The 24256-nt window shown below is 43.7% G+C and overlaps 1 protein-coding gene across 1 annotated transcript in view; it reads right to left on the reverse strand.

Annotated features, from left to right (window-relative positions):
* Positions 1–24256, reverse strand: part of tanc2b (tetratricopeptide repeat, ankyrin repeat and coiled-coil containing 2b) — a 261716-nt gene that overhangs the window by 181692 nt on the left and 55768 nt on the right. Inside the window, exon 3 of the mRNA XM_045209787.1 lies at positions 9861–9969. Coding sequence (XP_045065722.1) covers positions 9861–9927 — 67 coding nt within the window. The 5' untranslated portion in view covers positions 9928–9969. The remainder of the gene's footprint in view (positions 1–9860; positions 9970–24256) is intronic.

A 24256-nucleotide genomic window follows, 5' to 3' on the forward strand; every position in this document is an offset into this window, starting at 1 on the left:
TCTCCGCTATGCAATCCGGTTTCCGAGCTGGTCATGGGTGCACCTCAGCCACGCTCAAGGTCCTAAACGATATTATAACCACGATCGATAAAAGACAGTACTGCGCAGCCGTCTTCATCGACCTGGCAAAGGCTTTCGACTATGTCAACCACCGCATTCTTATTGGCAGACTAAATAGCCTTGGTTTCTCTAATGACTGCCTCGCCTGGTTCACCAACTACTTTTCAGATAGAGTTCAATGTGTCAAATCGGAGGGCCTGTTGTCTGGACCTCTGGCAGTCTCAGGGTTCAATTCTCGGGCCGACTCTATTCTCTATGTATATCAATGATGTTGCTCTTGCTGCTGGTGACGCTCGGATCCACCTCTATGCGGACAACACCATTTTATATACATCTGGCCCTTCATTGGACACTGTGTTAACAAACCTCCAAACGAGTTTCAACGCCATACAACACTCCTTCCGTAGCCTCCAACTGCTCTTAAACACTAGTAAAACTAAATGCATGCTCTTCAACCGACCGCTGCTTGCACCCGCCCACCCGACTAGAATCACTACTCTCGGCGGGTCTGACCTAGAGTATGTGGACAACTACAAATACCTAGGTGTCTGGTTAGACTGTAAACTCTCCTTCCAGACTCACATTAAGCATCTCCAATCAAAAGTTAGATCTAGAATCGGCTTCCTATTTCGCAACAAAGCCTCCTTCACTCATGCTGCCAAACATGTCCTCGTAAAACTGACTATCCTACCGATCCTTGACTTCGGCGATGTCATTTACAAAATAGCCTCCAACACTCTACTCAGCAAATTGGATGTAGTCTATCACAGTGCCATCCGTTTTGTCACCAAAGCCCCATATACTACCCACCATTGTGACCTGTACGCTCTTGTTGGCTGGCCCTCACTACATATTCGTCGCCAAACCCACTGGCTCCAGGTCATCTATAAATCACTTCTAGGCAAATCCCCGTCTTATCTTAGCTCACTGGTCACCATAGCAACACCCACCCGTAGTATGCGCTCCAGCAGGTATATCTCACTGGTCATCCCCAAAGCCAACACCTCCTTTGGCCACCATTCCTTCCAGTTCTCTGCTGCCAATGACTGGAATGATCTGCAAAAATTGCTGAAGCTGGAGACTCTTATCTCCCTCACTAACTTTAAGCGTCAGTTGTCAGAGCAGCTTACCGATCACTGCACCTGTACACAGCCATTCTGAAATTAGCCCAGCAAACTACCTCATCCCCATATTGTTATTTATTTTGCTAATTTGCACCCCAGTATCTCTATTTGCACATCATCTTTTGCACATCTATCATTCCAGTGTTAATACGAAATTGTAACTATTTTGCACTATGGCGTATTTATTGCCTTACCTCCATAATTTACTACATTCACACACACTGTATATATATTTTCTGTTGCATTTTTGACCTTATGTTTTGTTTATCCCATGTGTAACTCTGTGTTGTTGTTGTTTTTATCGCACTGCTTTGCTTTATCTTGGTCAGGTCGCAGTTGCAAATGAGAACTTGTTCTCAACTGGCTTACCTGGTTAAATAAAGGAGAAAAAAAAAAATGTATGACTAGAGGGGAGCAACATTATGACTAGCGGGGAGCAACATTATGACTGGTGGGAAGCAACATTATGACTGGTGGGGAGCAACATTATGACTGGTGGGGAGCAACATTATGACTAGAGGGGAGCAACATTATGACTGGTGGGGAGCAACATACCCATTATGACTAGAGGGGAGCAACATTATGACTGGTGGGGAGCAACAGACCCATTATGACTAGAGGGGAGCAACATTATGACTGGTGGGGAGCAACATACCCATTATGACTAGAGGGGAGCAACATTATGACTGGTGGGGGAGCAACAGACCCATTATGACTAGAGGGGAGCAACATTATGACTGGTGGGGAGCAACAGACCCATTATGACTAGAGGGGAGCAACATTATGACTGGTGGGGAGCAACAGACCCATTATGACTAGAGGGGAGCAACATTATGACTGGTGGGGAGCAACAGACCCATTATGACTAGAGGGGAGCAACATTATGACTGGTGGGGAGCAACAGACCTATTATGACTGGTGGGGAGCAACATTATGACTGGTGGGGAGCAACAGACCCATTTTGACTGCTGGGGACAAACAGAAGCGGTTTTGGTGGAGGGGAGCCAAAGAGCGGTTGGAGGGGACAGGGGTGGATACATTCCAGACAACAGTGGCTGACTCAAAGTAGGTCACTAAATGGAGGCACATGGTGGGCTGGCCAGGGCGACAGAGGTACAGTGCCTTCAGAAAGTACTCATACCCCTTGGTTTATTCCACATTTGGTTGTGTTACAGCCTGAATTCAAAATGGATTAACTATTTTTTTCTCTCACCCATCTACACACAATACCCCATTTTAGACATTTTTGCTAATTTATTGAAAATGAAATATAGAAATATCTACAGAGAGATTAACCTGGAAAGGGGTCCCACTGGCAGCTGGTACGGGGACACCGGTCACAAACAAACGGACCCCACAGAGCCCCAGGACAGCAACACAATTAGACCCAACAGAGAGTACACAATAGCAGAATACATGACCACTGTGACAGAGCTGCACTTCCTAACCTCCTGCCAAATGAATGACCTCATTAAAGACACGTATTTCCCACAGATCACATAGACCCACAAAGAATTTGAAAACAAATTCAACATTGATAAACTCCCATATCTGTTAGGCGAAATACCACAATGTGCAATCACAACAGCAAGATTTGCTGCCCATTGCCATGAGAAAAGGGCAACCAGTGGAGCACAAACAACATTGTAAATACCACCAATACTTATGTTTATTTATCTTCCCCCATTATTCATACTACAACTATTTGCACATTGCTAAAACACTTGAAATGTCTATATTTTACTTTTGAGTGCAATGTTTACTGTTAATTTCTAATAGTTTTTTGTTGATGTTGTTAAATTAGTTTCTTCTTACTTTTGTTTATTTCACTTGCTTTAGCAATGTAAACATATGTTTCCCATGTCAATAAAGCCCCTATGACCGAGACCGAGAGAGACCGAGACAGAGAGAGAGACAGAGAGGAGAGACAGAAAGGAGAGAGAGAAAAGAGCCTTCAACACTCAAGAAAGTAGATAGGAGAGAGTGCTGACAATGACAGTGAGGTCATATCTCGCCACCCTCTCTGCTGACATCTCTGAATTATCTCTGATCTTCAGCGGACATTCCGTTTCCAGCCGCTTTGTTGACATGGTTGCCCGGGTATCAGGCCAGATGAGGTTACAGGTGCCTAGTGATGAGGGCATCACTAGGCGCATGTTTCCACCGAGAGAGACGGGGTCGATTGTTTTTTACCATCGTAGGGCTGCAGTATCACCTGTGCTTTGTCACCTTGGGCGCCCAGTGATGAGGTCATCGGCAACCAATGAGGAGGTTACGCGGTGGAGTCCACCTTGCTGTCACTGACTGCTCTTTCAGGAGTGCTAGGTTACACCTGTGGGCCACCCACACAATAGTATTTTGATGGTGGATGGTGTGCTTAAACAGAACTAGAACTCTAGCTTTAGAAGATAATAAATAATTGTGTTGTTAATATTGTGATGCTGAGAAGAGCTTTAAAAAAACTAAAGTACAAAAACTAGTGGTCCACGACGTACGGCATTATAAACATGGCTAATCTCCTTCTCTCATCTGATGACAACAGAACAACCCTGCGGATCCTGGACCAACAACAAGACTAGCTTCAGTAAGACAGGGCTGTAGCGGTTCACTGCCTCTGTCTATACAGCCCCCTCACACTACTGAATGCAGATGAAATGTCAACAACAGACAAAGGTTGTCCCCCAAATGGCACCCTATTAGGGATGTGACAAATGGACACATTTTCTTAACCTTTAAACTGGCATTAAAAAACCAAATGTTTTGGTTTTCTGTTAAAACAAAGAAGAAGAAAAATCATAAAAATCCACGTGAAATTTTGTGGGTTAGGGATTTTTCTTAACATTAAGGATCCCAACTTCATTTAAACATTCCACACCCCTATTCCCTAGATAGTGCACTAGGCCTGTTCAAAAGTAGTGCACTACATGGGGAATAGGATGATTTGGGACTGAAAGAAAGCTTAACAACATGCTTTAGCCCAGCCTAGGAGAAGATCCAGTACATTAGACAGACAAGGCATTGCTGTCGTCCTTAGTTACAAATGTCAGTGTTTCCCTTTCCACAGCTGTGCTGCACCATATTGACTCATATTTAGTTTCCCCTTCACTGGCTACATACACTGTCTTCATCCCAAATGGCACCCTATGTGCCATTTGAGACACAGGCATAGTTTCTCCTTCACTGGCTACAGAGTACAGATGCTGTTTACACACCAGTTTAATGTACATGTTTATGGCCATTAGATTAAAGTAACTCATGCATACTGCAAGATAAGAAACATGATAGGAGAGCTACTGTAGCCTGCTGGAGGATATGTCTCAGTCCCAAATGACAACCTATTCTGTTTAAAGTGTACTACTTTTGACCATGGCCCTGGCCAAAAGCAGTCCACTATAAAGGGAATAGTTTGCCATTTGGACACTGAATATTTTCTATACCAGATCTGCTTACTAACAATAATATAACTGTTCATGGAGAGGCCAGTGTCTGATAGACTGATGATCTAATGCTGCTGGGTCTTGTCAAACCAAAATCATAGGATCAGCTAGGGAGTGGAACACAATGCTCCTAGTGTCATAGGGCTGTTTCTGGACTTTACACCAACGCTGCGTTCAGAGCAGCACACAGCAGCACCCTGTATGATTCAATCAATGTCTGTCTTATTACTGTCTTATTGTCTTTATGCTGCACAGAGAACTTCTTCATTTTATTTAACCTTTATTTACCCAGGGAAGTCACATTGAGAACCAGGTCTCTTTTCAAGTGAGACCTGGATAATATATTATCCTTCATTAGAGGATAAAACATCTTTCAAAGCTACTCTAGAAAACACAGAGGATTTAATGGGGTTTTAAGGATAAACCTGATAGCCCTATGTGTTGTGTGGCTGATCCTCTTGTATCCTCTCACTGTATCCAACATCACCAGGTCTCTGTGGTGACTCCACTCTAATTCCACCATTCATTTTTAATGACTTCGTTAATACAGGAAGGAAGGGGACGTTACTGTGGCTACGTCCCAAATGGCACCCTATTCCCTTGTGCACTACTTTTGACCAGGGCCCATAGAGCTCTGGTCAAAAGTAGTCTACTATATAGGGAATAGGGTGCCATTTGGGACACACACTGTGTGGGGCAGGATGAGCCAATCAGGAGCAGCCAATCTGTTGCCTGGTGGAGAGAAGCCAATACCAACTCTCCCATTGTGCTGTTGCTGAAGCTCCTTCTGCATCCCTGTACTACATAATTCTGTTAGCACATAACCCAGTCACCCTTACTATAGAAGCCTGCTCATTATTTACTATTTGGTTATAATTTGCCAATTAATTTGGCATGGCCTTTGATTATGTAGGTATACCGTATGTCTGTGAATTAGTAAATATGAGCAGTATGAACAATGTAAATGAATGCGTCAATATATCTATATCTTCACATTGTCAACCTGATGGTGGAAGAGTTACAGTATCATGGTACATTTAGAGTCAGTAGAGGGGGAAAACCAGCCAGTAAATGTAAGGGTATTCAGAGTAACAATATAAATGTATCCTACCTTCATCACTCCCTGAGCCTATTAGAGTTCGATGGCTGTTTGCAGAGCTGCTGATTTCTAATTAAGTTCACCCTCCACGGCTGTAGAACATCAAAAGTCAATTAGAACCCCACAATTAGGGAGGAAATGTGATTCCTGGCAGGCACCTGCTGCCCTTCTGGTTCCGTCTGGTCTGAATGACTCCAGAACATTCCATCACTGTATGTCCACCTGTCTGTCTCACTGTCTGTCTGTCCACCTGGCGGCCCGCCTCCCCCCCGTCTCGTGGGTGGCTGCTTTGATCAGTTCCAATTCCAAAGAGGCCATTTTGAATTAATTCAAGTGGCCCGCCCACAGACTTAAGGTATGTCTGAGTGTTCATTAAGGGCCTCCACCAAAGGGTCTCTGAACATCAATAATACAACATAGACAGAGCAAAAGGCTTCTATCCATCCATCTGCTGTATTCTAGAACTGAACCCCATTTTGGTCTCAAAGCTGCAGAGTTGTCACTGTGCATCTCGTTCTGAATTCCAAATTGACCTACCCTTAGTCCCTATAGGCATAACCCCTATTCCCTAGCCCCTCCTGTAGATCTGAGAGTATTGGAGAGACAGAAGTATTAAGGCAACATTTCCAGCCAGCCAATCGTAGGGCAAGATGAAGCTATTACCATAATGCTGTGATATCTATCCAATCCTCTCAGTCGCTCTCCCTCAGTCCCTTTCCATCTCTCCCTCGACACCTCTCACCATCTCAACCTGGGCTCCCTCTCTCCATCTCTTAAACTCTGATCTTTTGCTAATCGTATGGCAGTGTCCTAGTCAGACGCCTCTCCATATCCAGATCATCATCTGAACAAAGACTTGAGGTTATTCAAAGGCTATCTGATGTCTGAAGATGACACTGCATCAAGTGATGCTAGTAACACTTGCCTTTTACTGAGATCTAATGAGACTACTTGTGTTCAGTGAAGTAGACAATATTGTGTATTGTGTAGATAGAAGAGCAGGAAATCTGTCAGCTGCAATACTGATGCTGTACTGATAGACATGATGACAACGGTTATTGACAAGTCCTCAACAGCAGTCTACTCCGTAATAACACAGAGAATAGCCTACAGTATATGATATTTCATAGACTTGTTGATATTTCAATTACAATCAAGTGTAGTTTGTCTATGTGATTTGATAAAATAACACTCACATTATTGACTGACTGACTGACTGAGTGAGTGAGTGAGAAGCATAAGGTTTGCACAGTGTATTGTCTGTATTTGACAGGCAGACTAACTGTGTTGTTTTCCCTCATTATGGAAAGAGCTCAACTGGCACACACAGACAGACACACACACAGCAGAATGACTGTGGTTGGAGAGCAGTGCTGAGTGAAATTGGCTAATTGCAAAGGGATTACAGGCAGCAGCAGTGCAGTTAACATGACTGGCATAAAGAATAGGGTTATTATGACGTGCTATCTCAAGCCAGGCACACACAGCTGATTGGTTCTACTGGCGTGTGCGTGTGTGCGTGTGTAGCTTGGTATGTAATTGGATTCATATCACATCACTGCAATGGAATGTAAAGATGCACCTTAAAAACATATGCTGGTCTCAAGGATGAGTGGAAATATTTCAGCCATATTTGAAAAGCAAGAACACTACATTCTCTCAGAGCAGGAGTTGTGTTGTCACCACATAGAATAGAGGTTTACAGCACCCCCTGTCTGTTGTAGTCTGGTATGACAGTCCTTGGGTTGTCCTTGGGAGGCAGGGAGAGCAGCAGGACTTACATCTACATTTTACATTTTAGTCATTTAGCAGAGCGACTTACATGAGCAATTAGGGTTAAGTGCGTTGCTTAAGGGCACATCGACAGATTTTTCACCTAGTCGACTCTCTTCTCTTCTGTGTGCATGTGTGTGCGTGTGCGTGTGTCAGGCAGTGAGGGGACTCCCAGTGAAGTGAGAGCAGCAGATAAAGACACTGTAGTATCCTATGTTTACGGTCTCCCAGCTCTTTGTCACTCACACGCGCACCCACACACAAAGAAGTTGCCACACAAACAAACACCATCTGACATGCTATCTGACTGAGATGCAGTTGAAGGACATAGTCATCTCTTTAAGCAGAGAGAGAGAGAGAGAGAGAGAGAGAGAGAGAGAGAGAGAGAGAGAGAGAGAGAGAGAGAGAGAGAGAGAGCGAGAGAGAGAGAGAGAGAGAGAGAGAGAGAGAGGAGAGAGAGAGAAAGAGAGAGAGAGAGAGAGAGAGAGAGAGAGAGAGAGAGAGAGAGAGAGAGAGAGAGAGAGAGAGAGAGAGAGAGAGAGAGAGAGAGAGAGAGAGAGAGAGAGAGGGGTAGAGAGAGAGTCCCAGTATAACTGACTCATATCACATTCCCAGGAGACTAGAGGTGAGGAGGGGATGAATCAAAGCCCACTATGGAGGACATAACACTCACATCACATCCCCTGGAGACTACAGGAGAGGGTTACATAACGGTGACTCCCAGCTTCACAACACACTGTATGAGGCGCTCCATACTGCAGTGCTGGAGACTCCATCTACATCCTAAATGACACCCTATTCCCATTATAGTGCACTACCTTTGAACAAAGCTCATAGAGAATATAGGGAATAGGGTGCCATTTGGGACTGTCACTGTCTGAGGCACTCCATACTCTCCATATAATATAAAATGTACTTGTTGATTGGTGTAAACAAAAGTTTACATGCACACCACTCAAACCTTATTATTGGGTGTGTAACGTTATAACCACAAAGTAGGATTAAATCAGTGAAGTGAAGCGAGATAGCCCTTAACACATCCTCATATACACACAGTAAAAATGCATCTGTCTGATAACAATGTTTGGGCTATTTGGTGTGATTCATTATACATTTACATTTTAGTCATTTAGCAGACGCTCTTATCCAGAGCGACTTACAGTTAGTGAATACCTTTTTTTTTTTTTTTTTTTTTTTTTTAACTGGCCCCCCGTGGGAATCGAACCCACAACCCTGGCGTTGCAAACGCCATGCTCTATCAACTGAGCTACATCCCTGCCGGCCATTCCCTCCCCTACCCTGGACGACGCTGGGCCAATTGTGCGCCGCCCATGAGTCTCCCGGTCGCGGCCGGCTGCGACAGAGCCTGGATTCGAACCAGGATCTCTAGTGGCACAGTTAGCACTGCGATGCGGCGCCTTAGACCACTGCGCCAACTTAAAGCAGCAAAAGGTGCTGGAACGTTCCAAAGCTTTAAGTTAGTCACATGATGTAGTCAATAGGGGGTGTGTGACATACAAGATTTCCCAGCCTTTCTGTTCAACATTTCAGCTGTAATTCACATGCAGGGCATGACAAGATTCATTTATCCGCAGAAAATCATAGAGTGGTGGGCCGAGCGAAAGCCCTTAGCCGGCACATTTCTCCTCTGTAATAAAGACCCTGGCTGCATCCCAAATGGCATCCTATTCAAGTGCATTACTTTTGACCAGCGTGCTATGGGTAGTGCACTAAACGGGGAATAGGATACCATTTGGGACGTAGCCCTGCATGCCTAGGGGAACTGTTGAGGGCGGCTGTTACACTGCCTGGATATAAACCCCAAACGTATTACATTCAAATAACAGCTACTGCACATCTCCCATCTATGCAGCTGAAGCTTTCAGAAAGTGTTGCTCTTGGCTTTGGCTGAACAGCCACATCAAAGCTTTCTCTCCTTCTGAATGAGAGCATTAAGAGTTGAGTGACATAAATGAGTGCATAGAGTGAGCTAAAGTGTACTATAGGAACAAAGAGCACTGTGTGGCTGTTAAGCATGAGGGTTTAGGATAATATGGCTTGTGTTGAATGTGAAGTGTCATCAGCCAAGAATCAACTCTACAAAACGGATTCAATCTGTAATCTCAATGGGTGTCTATGAGGCCTCATTGTTTTCAACAAGGTGTACCTATAGATGAGTCTGATATCAGGTGACTATTTTGAGCACTACTTACTGAACACCAATGGAAGGCTTTTAGCGCTGACGCGGAACGACCCCAATGACCTTCCATAAACAGCCACTGTTCTTTTGATAGGGGTGTTGTGAATCATTGTTTGCAGAGATCAGACGTTAGGGGTCAGAGGTTAAAGGTCAGGGGTCAGACTCACCACTGTTGCGGTTCTTGCGGTTGGCCTTGCCGCCTGTCAGCAGCATCTTCAAGCTGTTCCTAAACATGGCTACAGCAGCAACAGATCGCCACAGCTACCACACAGAAATCTAAAGGGGATAAAAGACAGAAAAAAGAAAAAAGGCTTCTGTGAATACAGAAATGGTGCTCTGTACACTGCACTGCCAAGTGATTCCTTTCCTTAAGTCAGCTGTCTGTCTGTATGTATATCTGTGTGAGAAAGAGACTGAAGCTACAGGAGTCTAGCTACCTGAATGGCTGGTGATGATGTGGCAGGTTCCGTTGGACTTGGAGACCAGGGGCCAGGGTTAGGATTGGGAGAGTGTATAGTAGGTAGGCGGAGAGCTCACACTGAGGAGATACTGCAGTAGCAGGTGGAGGACAGTAGATCAGCATTATACAGAATATCTGGTGATAAGATACAACTCTCTCTCTCCATCCATATGCTCCCACAGCTCTCTCCATTCCTCTCTACCCCTCATCTATCCAGCTCTCCCCCCTCGTCTCTCCATCCCTCTCCCAACGTGTCTTTCTCCATCCCTATCCCGTCTCTCTCTCCAGCCCTAATCTATCTTTCCATCCCTCTCTCCCACTCCCTCAACCTTGTCTTCCTCTCCCTCATCTCCCTCTCTGTACACTGAGCTGAGCCCTGGGTACACAGTAGAATGAGTGAGAGCGCAGATGTTCTCTGTTCAACCCAAGATGACTCAGCAGCATACAGCCTCATAGACAGGCTCTGAGGAGAGAGAGATGAAGAGAGAGAGACACAGAGAGAGAGAGAGAGCGAGAGCGAGAGCGAGAGCGAGAGCGAGAGCGAGAGCGAGAGCGAGAGCGAGAGCGAGAGCGAGAGCGAGAGCGAGAGCGAGAGAGAGAGAAACAGCGAGGAGAGAGTGAAAGACAGCGAAGATAGAGTGAGGGGGACAGAGGGAGAGAGATGCAAAGAGAGAGCAAGAATGAGAGAGAGAGAGAACTGAAACAGCTCTCTGTATCCATACAAAAACATATTCAAAGGAAAGGAACATGAAAAGCTCTCAACTACCCTCCCTCTCCTAAACCCTCTAGGCACTGGGGCCTCCCTCTACTTCCAGGTACATTCTGGTACAGAGCACCTAAACACCACTTATATTACATGGCACAATTTAAGAAGATACTTCTGAAGAAAGTAGTGACGTCAGGGTTTGGGACTCCTCTGTGGATTTGGTTTTCTAGGAAAGCATTTGGTTTTCGAGTAAAGTATGCTGTCCTTTTCACTGTATCATCATTGTACCGTTTTTCATGTTATCAAACATCTAGTCTTTTTCCCAAAGAGTAGCCTATTCCCTATGGGCCCTGGTCATAAGTAGCACACTATGTAGGAATTAGGGTGCCATTTGAGATGCATTCCTAGAGGGACTGTGACTGAGTGCTGTACCTTCTAACAGTCAATAACAGTAGCAGAAAATGTAAATGCCCTAGCAAGAAGCACATACCAGCACAGACCAAGGCCAGTGCTAGTGAAACCTTCCCAATGTTATAACCACAATGGTTTATCTTGGTATACAGTTAACGGCGTAGAGAACTAGTGATTTTATTCTCAAATAAATTCCCTGTGCACATGTATACCCCATTCATCTTTTCTAACTATGAATATTCTTCTAATCCTCTCATTTTCAAATACTTAACTTCCAAAATAAGACAAGATATACTGTACTTTATTTTCCATTTTCATTGCAGATCACTGACATCTGTCTACATGTAATCCAGTCTTTTCTAACCGTTCATATTCCTAAACCCCCACCTTATTTAGCATGCACAGTCTAACCCAGACAGCACGGCTCGGCTGGTGTGTAGCCTAAATAAATTATTAGGTTTAGTCTGAGTGGAACGGACTCTGTGACGACTAGAGGTTGACAACTGATGATAAAATGCTACCATTAGGATGTGATATTCAGATGTGATCAGTTAGTAAGTTAATGTGATGAAATCTTGTATCTCTTGTGGTATATTTGAGGTCATTTCAGTTTGATGTGGGATGTTTCTTTGGTTGGATATTTGGGTGGGGCATTTGATTTGTGAGATGACTGATAATAGCTTGACTGAAGTCTGTTAGTGTTTCACCCGAGCTGACTGATCTCACCTATCAATCATTCATTAAAATCATGCTAGCTAAACATTCAAACAACAGTGCAGACATAACCTCAGTCGGAGAGTTAACTTGTTAAGAGGCTGTATTAAAGCTGACTGGCGAGACCACCGCTGCATCACTGTATAGCCTTCCAGGCTGATAAGGCCAATTCAGTGAACAGACCTTTTTAAAGTTGAATTATGTTCTCCCCCAGAAAACTTCACTCTCCTTTAATGGCCTCATCATACCTGACTGTGTGATTAGATGTAGCGTTCTCTCTCTGCTCTCTAAATCACCCACGGCTAGACTACACTCAGTGACATCTGCTGTAAAAACAACTCATTTAAAACCATCACTCCTCTTTAATCACCACAGTCATTAGAACTGCTGGTGTCTGATACACCAGTCAGGACAATAACATTAAACATCCTGTTAGGTTGAGACAGAGATATGTGGTTAAAGAGAATATTCAGATGAAACCAGATAATGTTCCTGAGTGTGTGTGCACAATATTTTTGACGATATACAGTGCCTTCAGAAAGTATTCATACCCCTTGACTTATTCCACATTTTGTTGTGTTACAGCCCGAATTCAAAATGGATTAAACGTTGTTGTTTTTTTACCCATCTACACACAATACCCCATAATGACAAAGTGAAAACATGTTTTTAGAACTGTTAGCAAATTTATTGAAAATGAAATACAGAAATCTCATGTATAAGTATTCACACCCCTGAGTGTTAGAATCAACCTTGGCAGCGATTACAGCTGTGAGGCTTTCTGGGTAAGTCTCAAAACGTATTCAGGCTCTGTCAAGTTGGTTGTTGATCATTGCTAGAGATCCATTTTCAAGTCTTGCCATAGATTTTCAAGCCGATTTAAGTCAAAACTGTAACTAGACCCTCAGGAACATTAAATCTCGTCTTGGTCAGCAACTCCAGTGTATATTTGTCCTTGTGTTTTAAGTTATTGTCCTGCTGAAAGGTGAATTTGTCTCCCCGTGTGATGGAAAGCAGACTGAACCAGGTTTTCCTCTAGGATTTTGGCTGTGCTTAGTTCTATTCCATTAATTATTATCCAAAAAAACTCCCTTGTCCTTGCCGATGACAAGCATACCCGTAACATGATGCAGCCACCACCATGTTTGAAAATATGAATAGTGATACTCAGTGATGTGTTGTGTTGGATTGGCCCCAAACAAAAAACTTTGTATTCAGGACATAACGTTTTACTTTAGTGCCTTATTGCAAACAGGATACATGTTTCTGAATATTTTTATTCTGTACCGGTTTCCTTCCTCTCCGCCTGTATCTTTGTAGTGACTGGGTGTATTGATACACCATCCAAAGTGTAATTAATAACTTCACCATGCTCAAAGGGATATTCAATGTCTTCTTTTTTTTCTTCTTTTTTTACCCATCTACCAATAGGTGCCGTTCTTTCCGAGGCATTGGAAAACCTCCCTGGTATTTGTGGTTGAATCGGTGTTTGAAATTCAATGCTCGACTGACGGACCTTAAAGATCATTGTCCAGTATGTGTGGGGTACAGAGATGAGGTAGTCATTCAAAAATTAAGTTCAACACTATTATTACACACAGAGTGATTCCATGCAACTTAGGGGATTGTATACTTATTGACTCAAGACATTTCAGCTTTTCATTTTTAATTAATTAGTAAACATTTCTAAAAACATAATTCCAATTTGATATTATGGGGTATTGTGTGTAGGCCAGTGACAAAATATCAGGCTGTAACACACCAAAATGTGTAAAAAGTCAAGGGGTGTGAATACTTTCTGAAGGCACTGTATCGTATCATTTTGACAATATCACAATATAATTTTTGTGCTAGTTTGCTGTACCAAAAGGCTAATATTTTTATTTCATAGCTTGTTCTCCATCTTCGTTTTAAATAGGGAGCCAAATTTGTTTTCAGCACTTATTTCCATGACGGATCAAAACTCGTTTTCTCATGGCTCTCTCTTGTCCCTCTCCAGCAGAAATATGGTGAGCAATATGTTTGAAACATCGATTCGCAATAAAATCACAGTATCGAATCGCAATACATATCGTTTCGGCACCAACGTTTTGTGATAATATCGTATCGTGAGGTCTCTGGCAATTCCCAGCCCAGTACTGTAGATACTGTGGATACGGTACTAGCTACAGTATAGCTAGGACAACTACCATAGTGCATGAAACCCCTTGATTGATATGGAGAGTGTTTCCTATGATCAGATGTAGACAGTGGTAGGTCACTGTAAAGGGCTGAGGAGGTCACAGGTCAGATCCATTAACATGCAGCACATCTGAGGTGTAGACGACTACCTTCAGGGAAATGGCTGACTGTGTCGAGTTCTAACTGCATAAAAAATGCCAGAGTTATCATGTGAAGCCTGCCAATGGAAAACTCTGTCGTCTGTCCACCATGCTGCGCTATATGCCTTGAATCTCAGCCTAATACTACACTACAACCACATCTAAAATACAGTGCCTTCGGAAAGTATTCAGACCCCTTGACTTTTTCCACATTTTGTTACGTTACAGCCTTATTCTAAAATTGATTAAATTGTCCCCCCCCCCCCTCAATCTACACACAATAACCCATAATGACGACGCAAAAACTGGTTTTTATATTTAAAAAATCTAATTTATAAAAAATAAAAAAACGGAAAAATTACATTTACATAAGTATTCAGACCCTTTACTCAGTACTTTGTTGAAGCACCTTTAACAGCGATTACAGCATCAAGTCTTCATGGGTATGACGCTACAAGCTTGGCACACCTATATTTGGGGAGTTTCTCCCATTCTTCTCAGCAGATCCTCTCAAGCTCTGTCAGGTTGGACGGGGAGCGTTGCTGCACAGCTATTTTCAGGTCTCTCCAGAGATGTTAGATTGGGTTCAAGTCCGGGCTCTGGCTGGCCAACTCAAGGACATTCAGAGACTTGTCCCTAAGCCACTCCTGCTTTGTCTTGGCTGTGTGCTTAGGGTCGTTGTCCTGTTAGAAAGTAAACCTTGGCCCCAGTCTGAGGTCCTGAGCAGGTTTTCATCAAGGATCTCTCTGTACTTTGCTCCGTTCATCTTTCCCTCGATCCTAACTAGTCTCCCAGTCCCTGCCACTAAAAAACATCCCCACAGCATGACACTGCCACTACCATGCTTCACCGTAGAGATTGTGCCAGGTTTCCTTCAGATGTGACGCTTGGCATCCAGGCCAAAGAGTTCAATATTGGTTTCATCAGACCAGAAAACCATGTTTCTCATGGTCTGAAAGCCTTTAGGTGGCTTTTGGCAAACTCAAAGTGGGCTGTCATGTGCCTTTTATTGAGGAGTGGCTTCCGTCTGGCCACTCTACCATAAAGGCCTGATTTCTGGAGTGCTACAGAGATGGTTGTCCTTCTGGATGGTTCTCACATCTCCACAGAGAAACTCTAGAGCTCTGTCAGTGACCATCGGGTTCTTGGTCACCTCCCTGACAAAGGCCCTTCTCCCCCGATTGCTCAGTTTGGCCGGGTGGCCAGCTCTAGGAAGAGTCTTGGTGGTTCCAAACGTCTTCATCCTTCTAAAATGGGAGGCTACTGTGTTCTTGGGGACCTTCAATGCTGCAGAAATGTTTTGGTACCCTTCCTCAGATATGTGCCTTGACACAATCCTGTCTCGGAGATCTACAGACAATTCCTTCGACCTCATGGCTTGGTTTTTGCTCTGACATGCGCTGTCAACTGTGGGACCTTATATAGACAGGTGTGTGCCTTTTCAAATCATGTCCAATCAATTGAATTTACCACAGGTGGACTCCAATCAAGTTGTAGAAACATCAAGGATGATCAATGGAAACAGGATGCACCTGAGCTCAATTTCGAGTCTCAAATCAAATCAAATCAAATTTTATTGGTCACATGCGCCGAATACAACAGGTGCAGACATTACAGTGAAATGCTTACTTACAGCCCTTAACCAACAGTGCATTTATTTTAAACAAAAAAAGTAAGAATAAAACAACAAAAAAAGTGTTGAGAAAAAAAGAGCAGAAGTAAAATAAAGTGACAGTAGGGAGGCTATATATACAGTAAAATAAAAGTGACAGTAGGGAGGCTATATATACAGGGGGGTACCGTTGCAGTGTCAATGTGCGGGGGCACCGGCTAGTTGAGGTAGTTGAGGTAATATGTACATGTGGGTAGAGTTAAAGTGACTATGCATAAATACTTACTTAACAGAGTAGCAGCAGCGTAAAAAGGATGGGGTGGGGGGCAGTGCAAATAGTCCGGGTAGCCATGATTAGCTGTTCAGGAGTCTTATGGCTTGGGGGTAGAAGCTGTTGAGAAGTCTTTTGGACCTAGACTTGGCACTCCGGTACCGCTTGCCGTGCGGTAGCAGAGAGAACAGTCTATGACTAGGGTGGCTGGAGTCTTTGACAATTTTGAGGGCCTTCCTCTGACACCGCCTGGTATAGAGGTCCTGGATGGCAGGGAGCTTTGCCCCAGTGATGTACTGGGCCGTACGCACTACCCTCTGTAGTGCCTTGCGGTCAGAGGCCAAGCAGTTGCCATACCAGGCGGTGATGCAACCAGTCAGGATGCTCTCGATGGTGCAGCTGTAGAATTTTTTTGAGGATCTGAGGACCCATGCCAAATCTTTTTAGTCTCCTGAGGGGAATAGGCTTTGTCGTGCCCTCTTCACGACTGTCTTGGTGTGTTTGGACCATGATAGTTCGTTGGTGATGTGGACACCAAGGAACTTGAAGCTCTCAACCTGTTCCACTACAGCCCCGTCGATGAGAATGGGGGCGTGCTCAGTCCTCTTTTTTTTTCCTGTAGTCCACAATCATCTCCTTTGTCTTGGTCACGTTGAGGGAGAGGTTGTTGTCCTGGCACCACACGGCCAGATCTCTGACCTCCTCCCTATAGGCTGTCTCATCGTTGTCGGTGATCAGGCCTACCACTGTTGTGTCGTCGGCAAACTTAATGATGGTGTTGGAGTCGTGCCTGGCCATGCAGTCATGGGTGAACAGAGAGTACAGGAGGGGACTGAGCACGCACCCCCTGAGGGGCCCCCGTGTTGAGGATCAGTGTGGCAGATGTGTTGTTACCTACCCCTTACCACCTGGGGGCGGCCCGTCAGGAAGTCCAGGATCCAGTTGCAGAGGGAGGTGTTTAGTCCCAGGATCCTTAGCTTAGTGATGAGCTTAGAGGGCACTATGGTGTTGAATGCTGAGCTGTAGTCAATGAACAGCATTCTCACGTAGGTGTTCCTCTTGTCCAGGTGGGAAAGGGCAGTGTGGAGTGCGATAGAGATTGCATCATCTGTGGATCTGTTGGGGCGGTATGCAAATTGGAGTGGGTCTAGGGTTTCTGGGATTATGCTGTTGATGTGAGCCATGACCAGTCTTTCAAAGCACTTCATGGCTACAGACGTCAGTGCTACGGGTCGGTAGTCATTTAGGCAGGTTATCTTAGAGTTCTTGGGCACGGGGACTATGGTGGTCTGCTTGAAACATGTTGGTATTACAGACTCAGTCAGGGACATAGCTTCTCATAGCAAAGGGTCTGAATACTTATGTAAAGGTATTTTATTTATTTATTATTTAATTAGCAAACATTTCAAAAAAACTGTTTTTGCTTGATCATTATGGGGTATTGTGTGTAGATTGCTGATTATGAATTTTTGTAGAATAAGGCTAACGTAACAAAATGTGGAAAAAGTCAAGGGTCTGAAAACTTTCCGAAGGTACTGTATTAGCTAGTCGCAGCCGGCCGCGACCGGGAGACTCATGGGCGGCGCACAATTGGCCCAGCGTCGTCCAGGGTAGGGGAGGGAATGGTCGGCAGGGATGTAGCTCAGTTGATAGAGCATGGTGTTTGCAACGCCAGGGTTGTGGGTTCGATTCCCATGGGGGGCCAGTATAAAAAATAAATCAAAGAAAATAAAAATAAAAATAAAAAAATATTCACTAACTGTAAGTCGCTCTGGATAAGAGCGTCTGCTAAATGACTAAAATTTAAATGTAAATGTAAAACCACCTGTTGGAACTCAGAGGACATTCCACAGTCTTGCTGTGGAATGTAGCGCAATCTGCTGTATGCAGCATCTGAGAGTGGTGTATGTACACATCTCTGATTCCCACACAGTGACCCTGTGTACTGGCCCTGAGTGATGCAGTGCCAGGACGCAGCATGCAGTAACAGATCATATGCGTAAGCGGATCCAGGATAACTCAAGCTCCTTCACAGGCTTGCTCATAACGCCCCTCCTCCAGTGGGTTAGAAACCATTTAAATGCACCTTATATGGTAAGTCTCAAATGGCACCCTATTCCCCATACAGTGCACTACATCTGACCAGAAACATATGAACCCTGGTCAAAGATAATGCACTATATAGGGAATAGGGTGCCATTTGGGAGACATTATGTGCCTCTGCATGACGAGGCACTTTAATCCCTGGTTTGATCAGGAGGAGCCACACAAGGCCCAGAGCAAGCTAGTAGATATTAACTTGTGAAGAAACGAATGCTAGCGTAAATACTAAACATACCTTCAAGAGTAAAGGTAAGGCATTCTTAACAGAAGCAAACAATTCATACCGCTCTTTAGCATTGACATGAATACACCTTACCTACCCTTTCTGCTAATGACCTACAATATACAAACAATCCAGTACACACATTTCATTCTGCAGTCTGCCTGTGTGCAGAGCTGTGGCTAAGACACCACCATGACCCTCCATTAATTACAAAATGTGTATTTACAATCAATAAAATGCCCTTTAATCAGTCCGGAGATGGCAGAGGCCACCGGTGTAGGCTAACCAATGGGATTCATCTGCTGGCCAAATTAAAACCCTGCCTGCATCTGTGAGAAACACAATTATAGAATTACACAAGTGAGGTCACAGCTTCCCGTGAGAGAGGGCACTTAACACAGATGTAACGCTGGTTGGTGAAATAAATGTATAGCTGCATCTGAAATGTCACCCTATTCCCTATATAGTGCACTATTTTTGACCAGGGCCCATAGGACCAGAAGTAAACACTACTGTTTGACCACGACCTCTGCTGCAGCTAATGACATTAAACTTCTATTTAACTGATTCATTAAAGGTCATGAACAGTGAAAATAAAATCATGTTTTCATTCAATTTGATATGGTGTATGTTGGCCAGTGTGAAAAATTACTGTTGCTTCTACATTTATCAAATTTGATCATAAAGTTACTGGTCCCCACTCCCATGTCAAACAATTGGATTCAGGAGGCGGGATTATTAAGGGGATACGGTGACATCACCCTCACTCTAATTTTAATACACCAATGGTAACATGATATTCTCTTACCTAATTTAAATATGTACCGCCTTGTAACCAATATCGGAGAAGGCCTGTTTGCGGAGGGAAGTGGTTTATATAGCTAGATAGCTACTCTACTGGTGCCAAACATTTGACTGTAGGGTGTTGGCAAATATTATTACAAGTTTACACTATTAATCTATGGAAAATATACTTATATATGTCTCTCCTTTCATCTGTGTCTGGTGTTAGCTAGTTACTGGCTAGATAGGTATTCAGCCAGCAGTTGTCATGTCAACACATCCGTCAGTGTTGCTGTCAACCGCATCTCAAGAGACATGCCAAACGGGAGATGTATAAAGAAAATTGACATCATTGATGCAATTTCCATGTTGTTTGATTATGCAGAGGTTGTTGATTCTGCTCTTCACAAGTCCTCACTGTCAGCTCTAGCTATGGAAACACAACTTCCCTAGTATAACTGTCATTCCCTGACTCTGGGGACTCTTATTTGTTGAGTCAGGGTGTGTATTTTCTATGTGGCAGGTAGCTTAGTGGGTAAGAGCGTTGTGCCAGTAACCGAAAGGTCGCTGGTTCTAATCGCTGGTTCTAATCCCCGAGCCGACTAGGTGAAAAATCTGTCGATGTGCCCTTAAGCAAGGCACTTAACCCTAATTGCTCCTGTAAGTCGCTCAGGATAAGAGCGTCTGCTAAATGACGTAAATGTAAATGTGATTGTCTATGTTGTATATTCTAGTATTTGTATTTCTATGTTGGCCGGTGTGGTTCCCAATCAGAGGCAGCTGTCGCTCGTTGTCTCTGATTGGGGACCATACTTAGGCAGCCTATTGGCACTAGTGTGTTGTGGGATCTTGTTCCGTGAAAGGTATGTTGTTTGTGTCTACCTTGGACTTCACTTTTCGTTTAGTTTGTCGTTGTGTTTATTCGGTTCAAATAAACATGTATGCATATCACGCTGCGCCTTGGTCTGACCCGTTCATCAACGAGCGTGACAATAACGTAATGGTGTATACACTAGTGTAACACTGGTGGTACAGTGGAAAAGCAGCAAAAGAGCCACAACAGCCCAGCCACAACACAGGACACTAACCAAACACTGAATATAACTGCTCCAAAGAGGATGCAGGCCAAATGACAGCCAATGTCCTCTGCAGTGTACGGGGGGCCAGTATGAAAATGTATGCACTCACTAACTGTAAGTCGCTCTGGATAAGAGTGTCTGCTAAATGACTAAAATGTAAATGTTTGCGTTGTTTTGTATATCACCAAATCTGGTTAAAATGATTTTACTGCAACACTTCTCAATGCATCCAAGTATTTTGACATAGGCGTTTCAAAGAGCTGTCAGTCAATGCGAGCCCACTCAGCCTGTCTTTTCTAACTTCCTGGTAGTTAGCCATGAGAGAAAAAGTTAGTTTTCTAAAAAATTTTGCATTTATATCCCCCCCCAAAAAATTATGGGTAATATTTTAGTCACTCAAAAGGCTATTTTACACAGAACTCAGAATGACTGTTTGGGACCTTTAATGAATTGATTTGATTTATATAGGGCTTCCAGATGCTCAAAGTGTTTACATAGTAAAGGGGAAACTCACCTCATCCCCCACCAATAGACCAAATACTATTTCCAGTGAGTTTGAGTTTTTCCTACTCTAGGATTAGGAGTTACCCCACGTCAGAGGAAGATGCAGAGAATAATTCACCACACATTGTCCATTCAACAATTACTAAAGTCCTGAACTATCCTAAAACACTTTGTACATCAGAGCCAAAGACGGCCATTGTCCAAGCTGACTTTCAGGAGCAGTAATATCCTGGGGTAATCATCTTTATGATAATACTTTGGGTTTGTATGAGAAACAACACAGATGTCCGATTCTAATAAAATAAGAAATAGTAAAAGCAGAGAAGAGAAAACATTGTTTTATAAAGTGTTGTTTGTCCTGAGCCAGCAGCCTATTAATTTCAGGCAAGAAGTCAGGAATCACCCACAATGCATTGACTCTTCATTTGTTCTCTCCTGACAGGGTACATACTGTGTGAGCCGTTGTGTGTACAGTGTGAGGGTGAGAGGGTTGCTCGGAGCGAGCAGACAGTTTGCTCATTAAGAAGGGAACATTCTGCTGCAGAGGCATGTCTACTGTAGCAAACAGTTTGGAATAAGAAGAGAAGTAACTAATATACAGAGAAATATCACAGTCAAGGTGAGATGAACCTCGTCCACCAGCCGTCTCTGTCTAACTATCTACATGAAGAAGCAAGTGAACCTGGGGATGAGGTTAGGGCCAGAACCATAGATGGGGAATATATACTGTATGGCTCTGAGTCAGTCTGTTCAGGGCCTTTGCCTGAAATCCAAACTTATTATAGTTCAGTTTCTTCACTGTGGAGTGAAACAATGATATTCGGTTTAGATTCCAGGCTAGGCTACCCTCGTCTAGCTGGTTTCTGGTCTGTGTGTGTCTGTTTGTGTGTGTTAGACAGGGATAACTCACAAAGTGGTCTCAAGCTTAGGGACGGCCAGCCAGGGGAGCAAGGGAACATAAATCATACTGATATCAATAAGGGGAAGTGTCTTCCCAAACCCAGGATGCGTCCCAAATGGCACTTGATTTCCTATATAGCCATTTGGGACCCATCCCCAGGCTCAGATCCAGGACCACAGGGTGAGCAACGCTGAAACCACTTAGAGTGTCACCACCAGCAGTAACAATGTTTCACGACAGCCTGCCTTCCCTGCTGCTACTACTGTAGATTGGTTATTAACCTGTGAACACAGCTCCACTCACCATCCATCCCAGGGAACATGGTGATATCTGTTTTGCCCCATCCTACAACAACATGTAGGCTATGGTGAGGTAGAGGTAGTTTTTATTATGTTTCTTATTTAGGTAGCAGCTTTCCAACATTCCTGATACATAAGTAGATTAAAGTGATTTATATTTGAAACGTAGTATTTTCATGATAAGGGTCACTGCACATCACTGTACTGTGAAATTGCCAATAACCAACTAAACCCAATTAGCATTCAGCTCTAATGTAATATTCACATGTGAAAAACATACCCTTAGATCTGGTCCATAGAGGTCAGGGTCAAATACCACAGTTAACCTTCAGTTTAACATCTTGTGTTGGCTTAGCACATTTGAAAGTGTTCAAAGGTGGTGGTGCCAAGGTCCAGTACAGCAATGGATATCCCCTGTGTGCTGGCTACGTGTGTACTGGCTACGTTATGAAAAATGTATGCACTCACTAACTGTAAGTCGCTCTGGAAAACGAGCGTCTCCAAACGACTAAAATGTAAAATGTAACATAAAGTCCATTCGTCCAAACACCCTACCATTGTCACTACCACCACTACAAATGTGTGTATGTCCTATGGGAGCTTATGGGCCCTGGTCCAAAGTAGGACACTACATACAGTATAGGGAGTAGGGTACCATTTAGACTTCATATCCACCACAAAAACACTGCATCAGCCCACGCAGCTGTAGCTGTACCTCAGTGAATTCTCCTCATCTTTAGCTGTGTCATCACCCTGTAGGGATGTAGGGAAACAGAACAGGACTCATACAGCAGCCAGGCCAATAGGCATGCAGTTTCATTACCAAAACCACTCTGTTTAAAACTACTCCGGTCTCCCCCTCCCTCCCTATTTCTCAGTGTTTTTCAAAGGAACCTACTGAAATAACATGTCAGCCTTTATCAGAGGGGAAAGAGAGGCAGATGAAAAGAAACATCATGTATTGCCTTTATTTGTATTGTTTGCTTAGAGGGGACGTCTGGGAAACACTATAATAACGTGATGAAATACTGGGCTCTGCAGAGCTATGGAGGCAGGTGTACAAAATTCCCCTGGCTGGACAGAAAGGAAATAAGTCAACTCCATACAGGCAAACTTATTTATCCTTTGAGAGCTGAATACATACAGGGTACGAAAGTTCACAGGCTGCTTTCACTCCTATTTCTCAGTATCCCGTCATAATAGTAGACTTTAAATAAATGACCACTAGGAGTAAAAAAAACAGGAGTGTCTGTTGTTGATTAACGAAAGGGAGTTTTGCTAGGAAATCTAAATGACAGCAGTAGCAGAGTAGCCCTGATTTTAATTCATTTTGAATGTGCTGCATTAGTGCCCCCTTCCTCTTTGTTTGGCTGCTGTTGTGAATGGTAATAGCAGGCAGCCAGAGACTGTCTGTGGGGATGAGTAGAGACAGAGAGACTAGTGTTGGCATCACACCAAACCCTGCCGGTGAGGAGAGCAAAAGAGAGGAGGATGGAAGCTAGGGGAGGAGGGGGCTGAGCACTGTTGCAAGGAAAATAAACAAAGCTAAAGTGGGGGAAAAAAGTATTTAGTCAGCCACCAATTGTGCAAGTTCTCCCACTTAAAAAGATGAGAGAGGCCTGTAATTTTCATCATAGGTACACGTCAACTATGACAGACAAAATGAGAAAAATAAATCCAGAAAATCACATTGTAGGATTTTTAATGAATTTATTTGCAAATTATGGTGGAAAATAAGTATTTGGTCAATAACAAAAGTTTCTCAATACTTTGTTATATACCCTTTGTTGGCAATGACACAGGTCAAACGTTTTCTGTAAGTCTTCACAAGGTTTTCACACACTGTTGCTGGTATTTTGGCCCATTCCTCCATGCAGATCTCCTCTAGAGCAGTGATGTTTTGGGGCTGTCGCTGGGCAACACAGACTTTCAACTCCCTCCAAAGATTTTCTATGGGGTTGAGATCTGGAGACTGGCTAGGCCACTCCAGGACCTTGAAATGCTTCTTACGAAGCCACTCCTTCAGTTGCCCGGGCGGTGTGTTTGGGATCATTGTCATGCTGAAAGACCCAGCCACGTTTCATCTTCAATGCCCTTGCTGATGGAAGGAGGTTTTCACTCAAAATCTCACAATACATGGCCCCATTCATTCTTTCCTTTACACGGATCAGTCGTC

Source organism: Coregonus clupeaformis, chromosome 31, assembly GCF_020615455.1.
Source record: "Coregonus clupeaformis isolate EN_2021a chromosome 31, ASM2061545v1, whole genome shotgun sequence".
Lineage (NCBI taxonomy): Eukaryota > Metazoa > Chordata > Actinopteri > Salmoniformes > Salmonidae > Coregonus > Coregonus clupeaformis.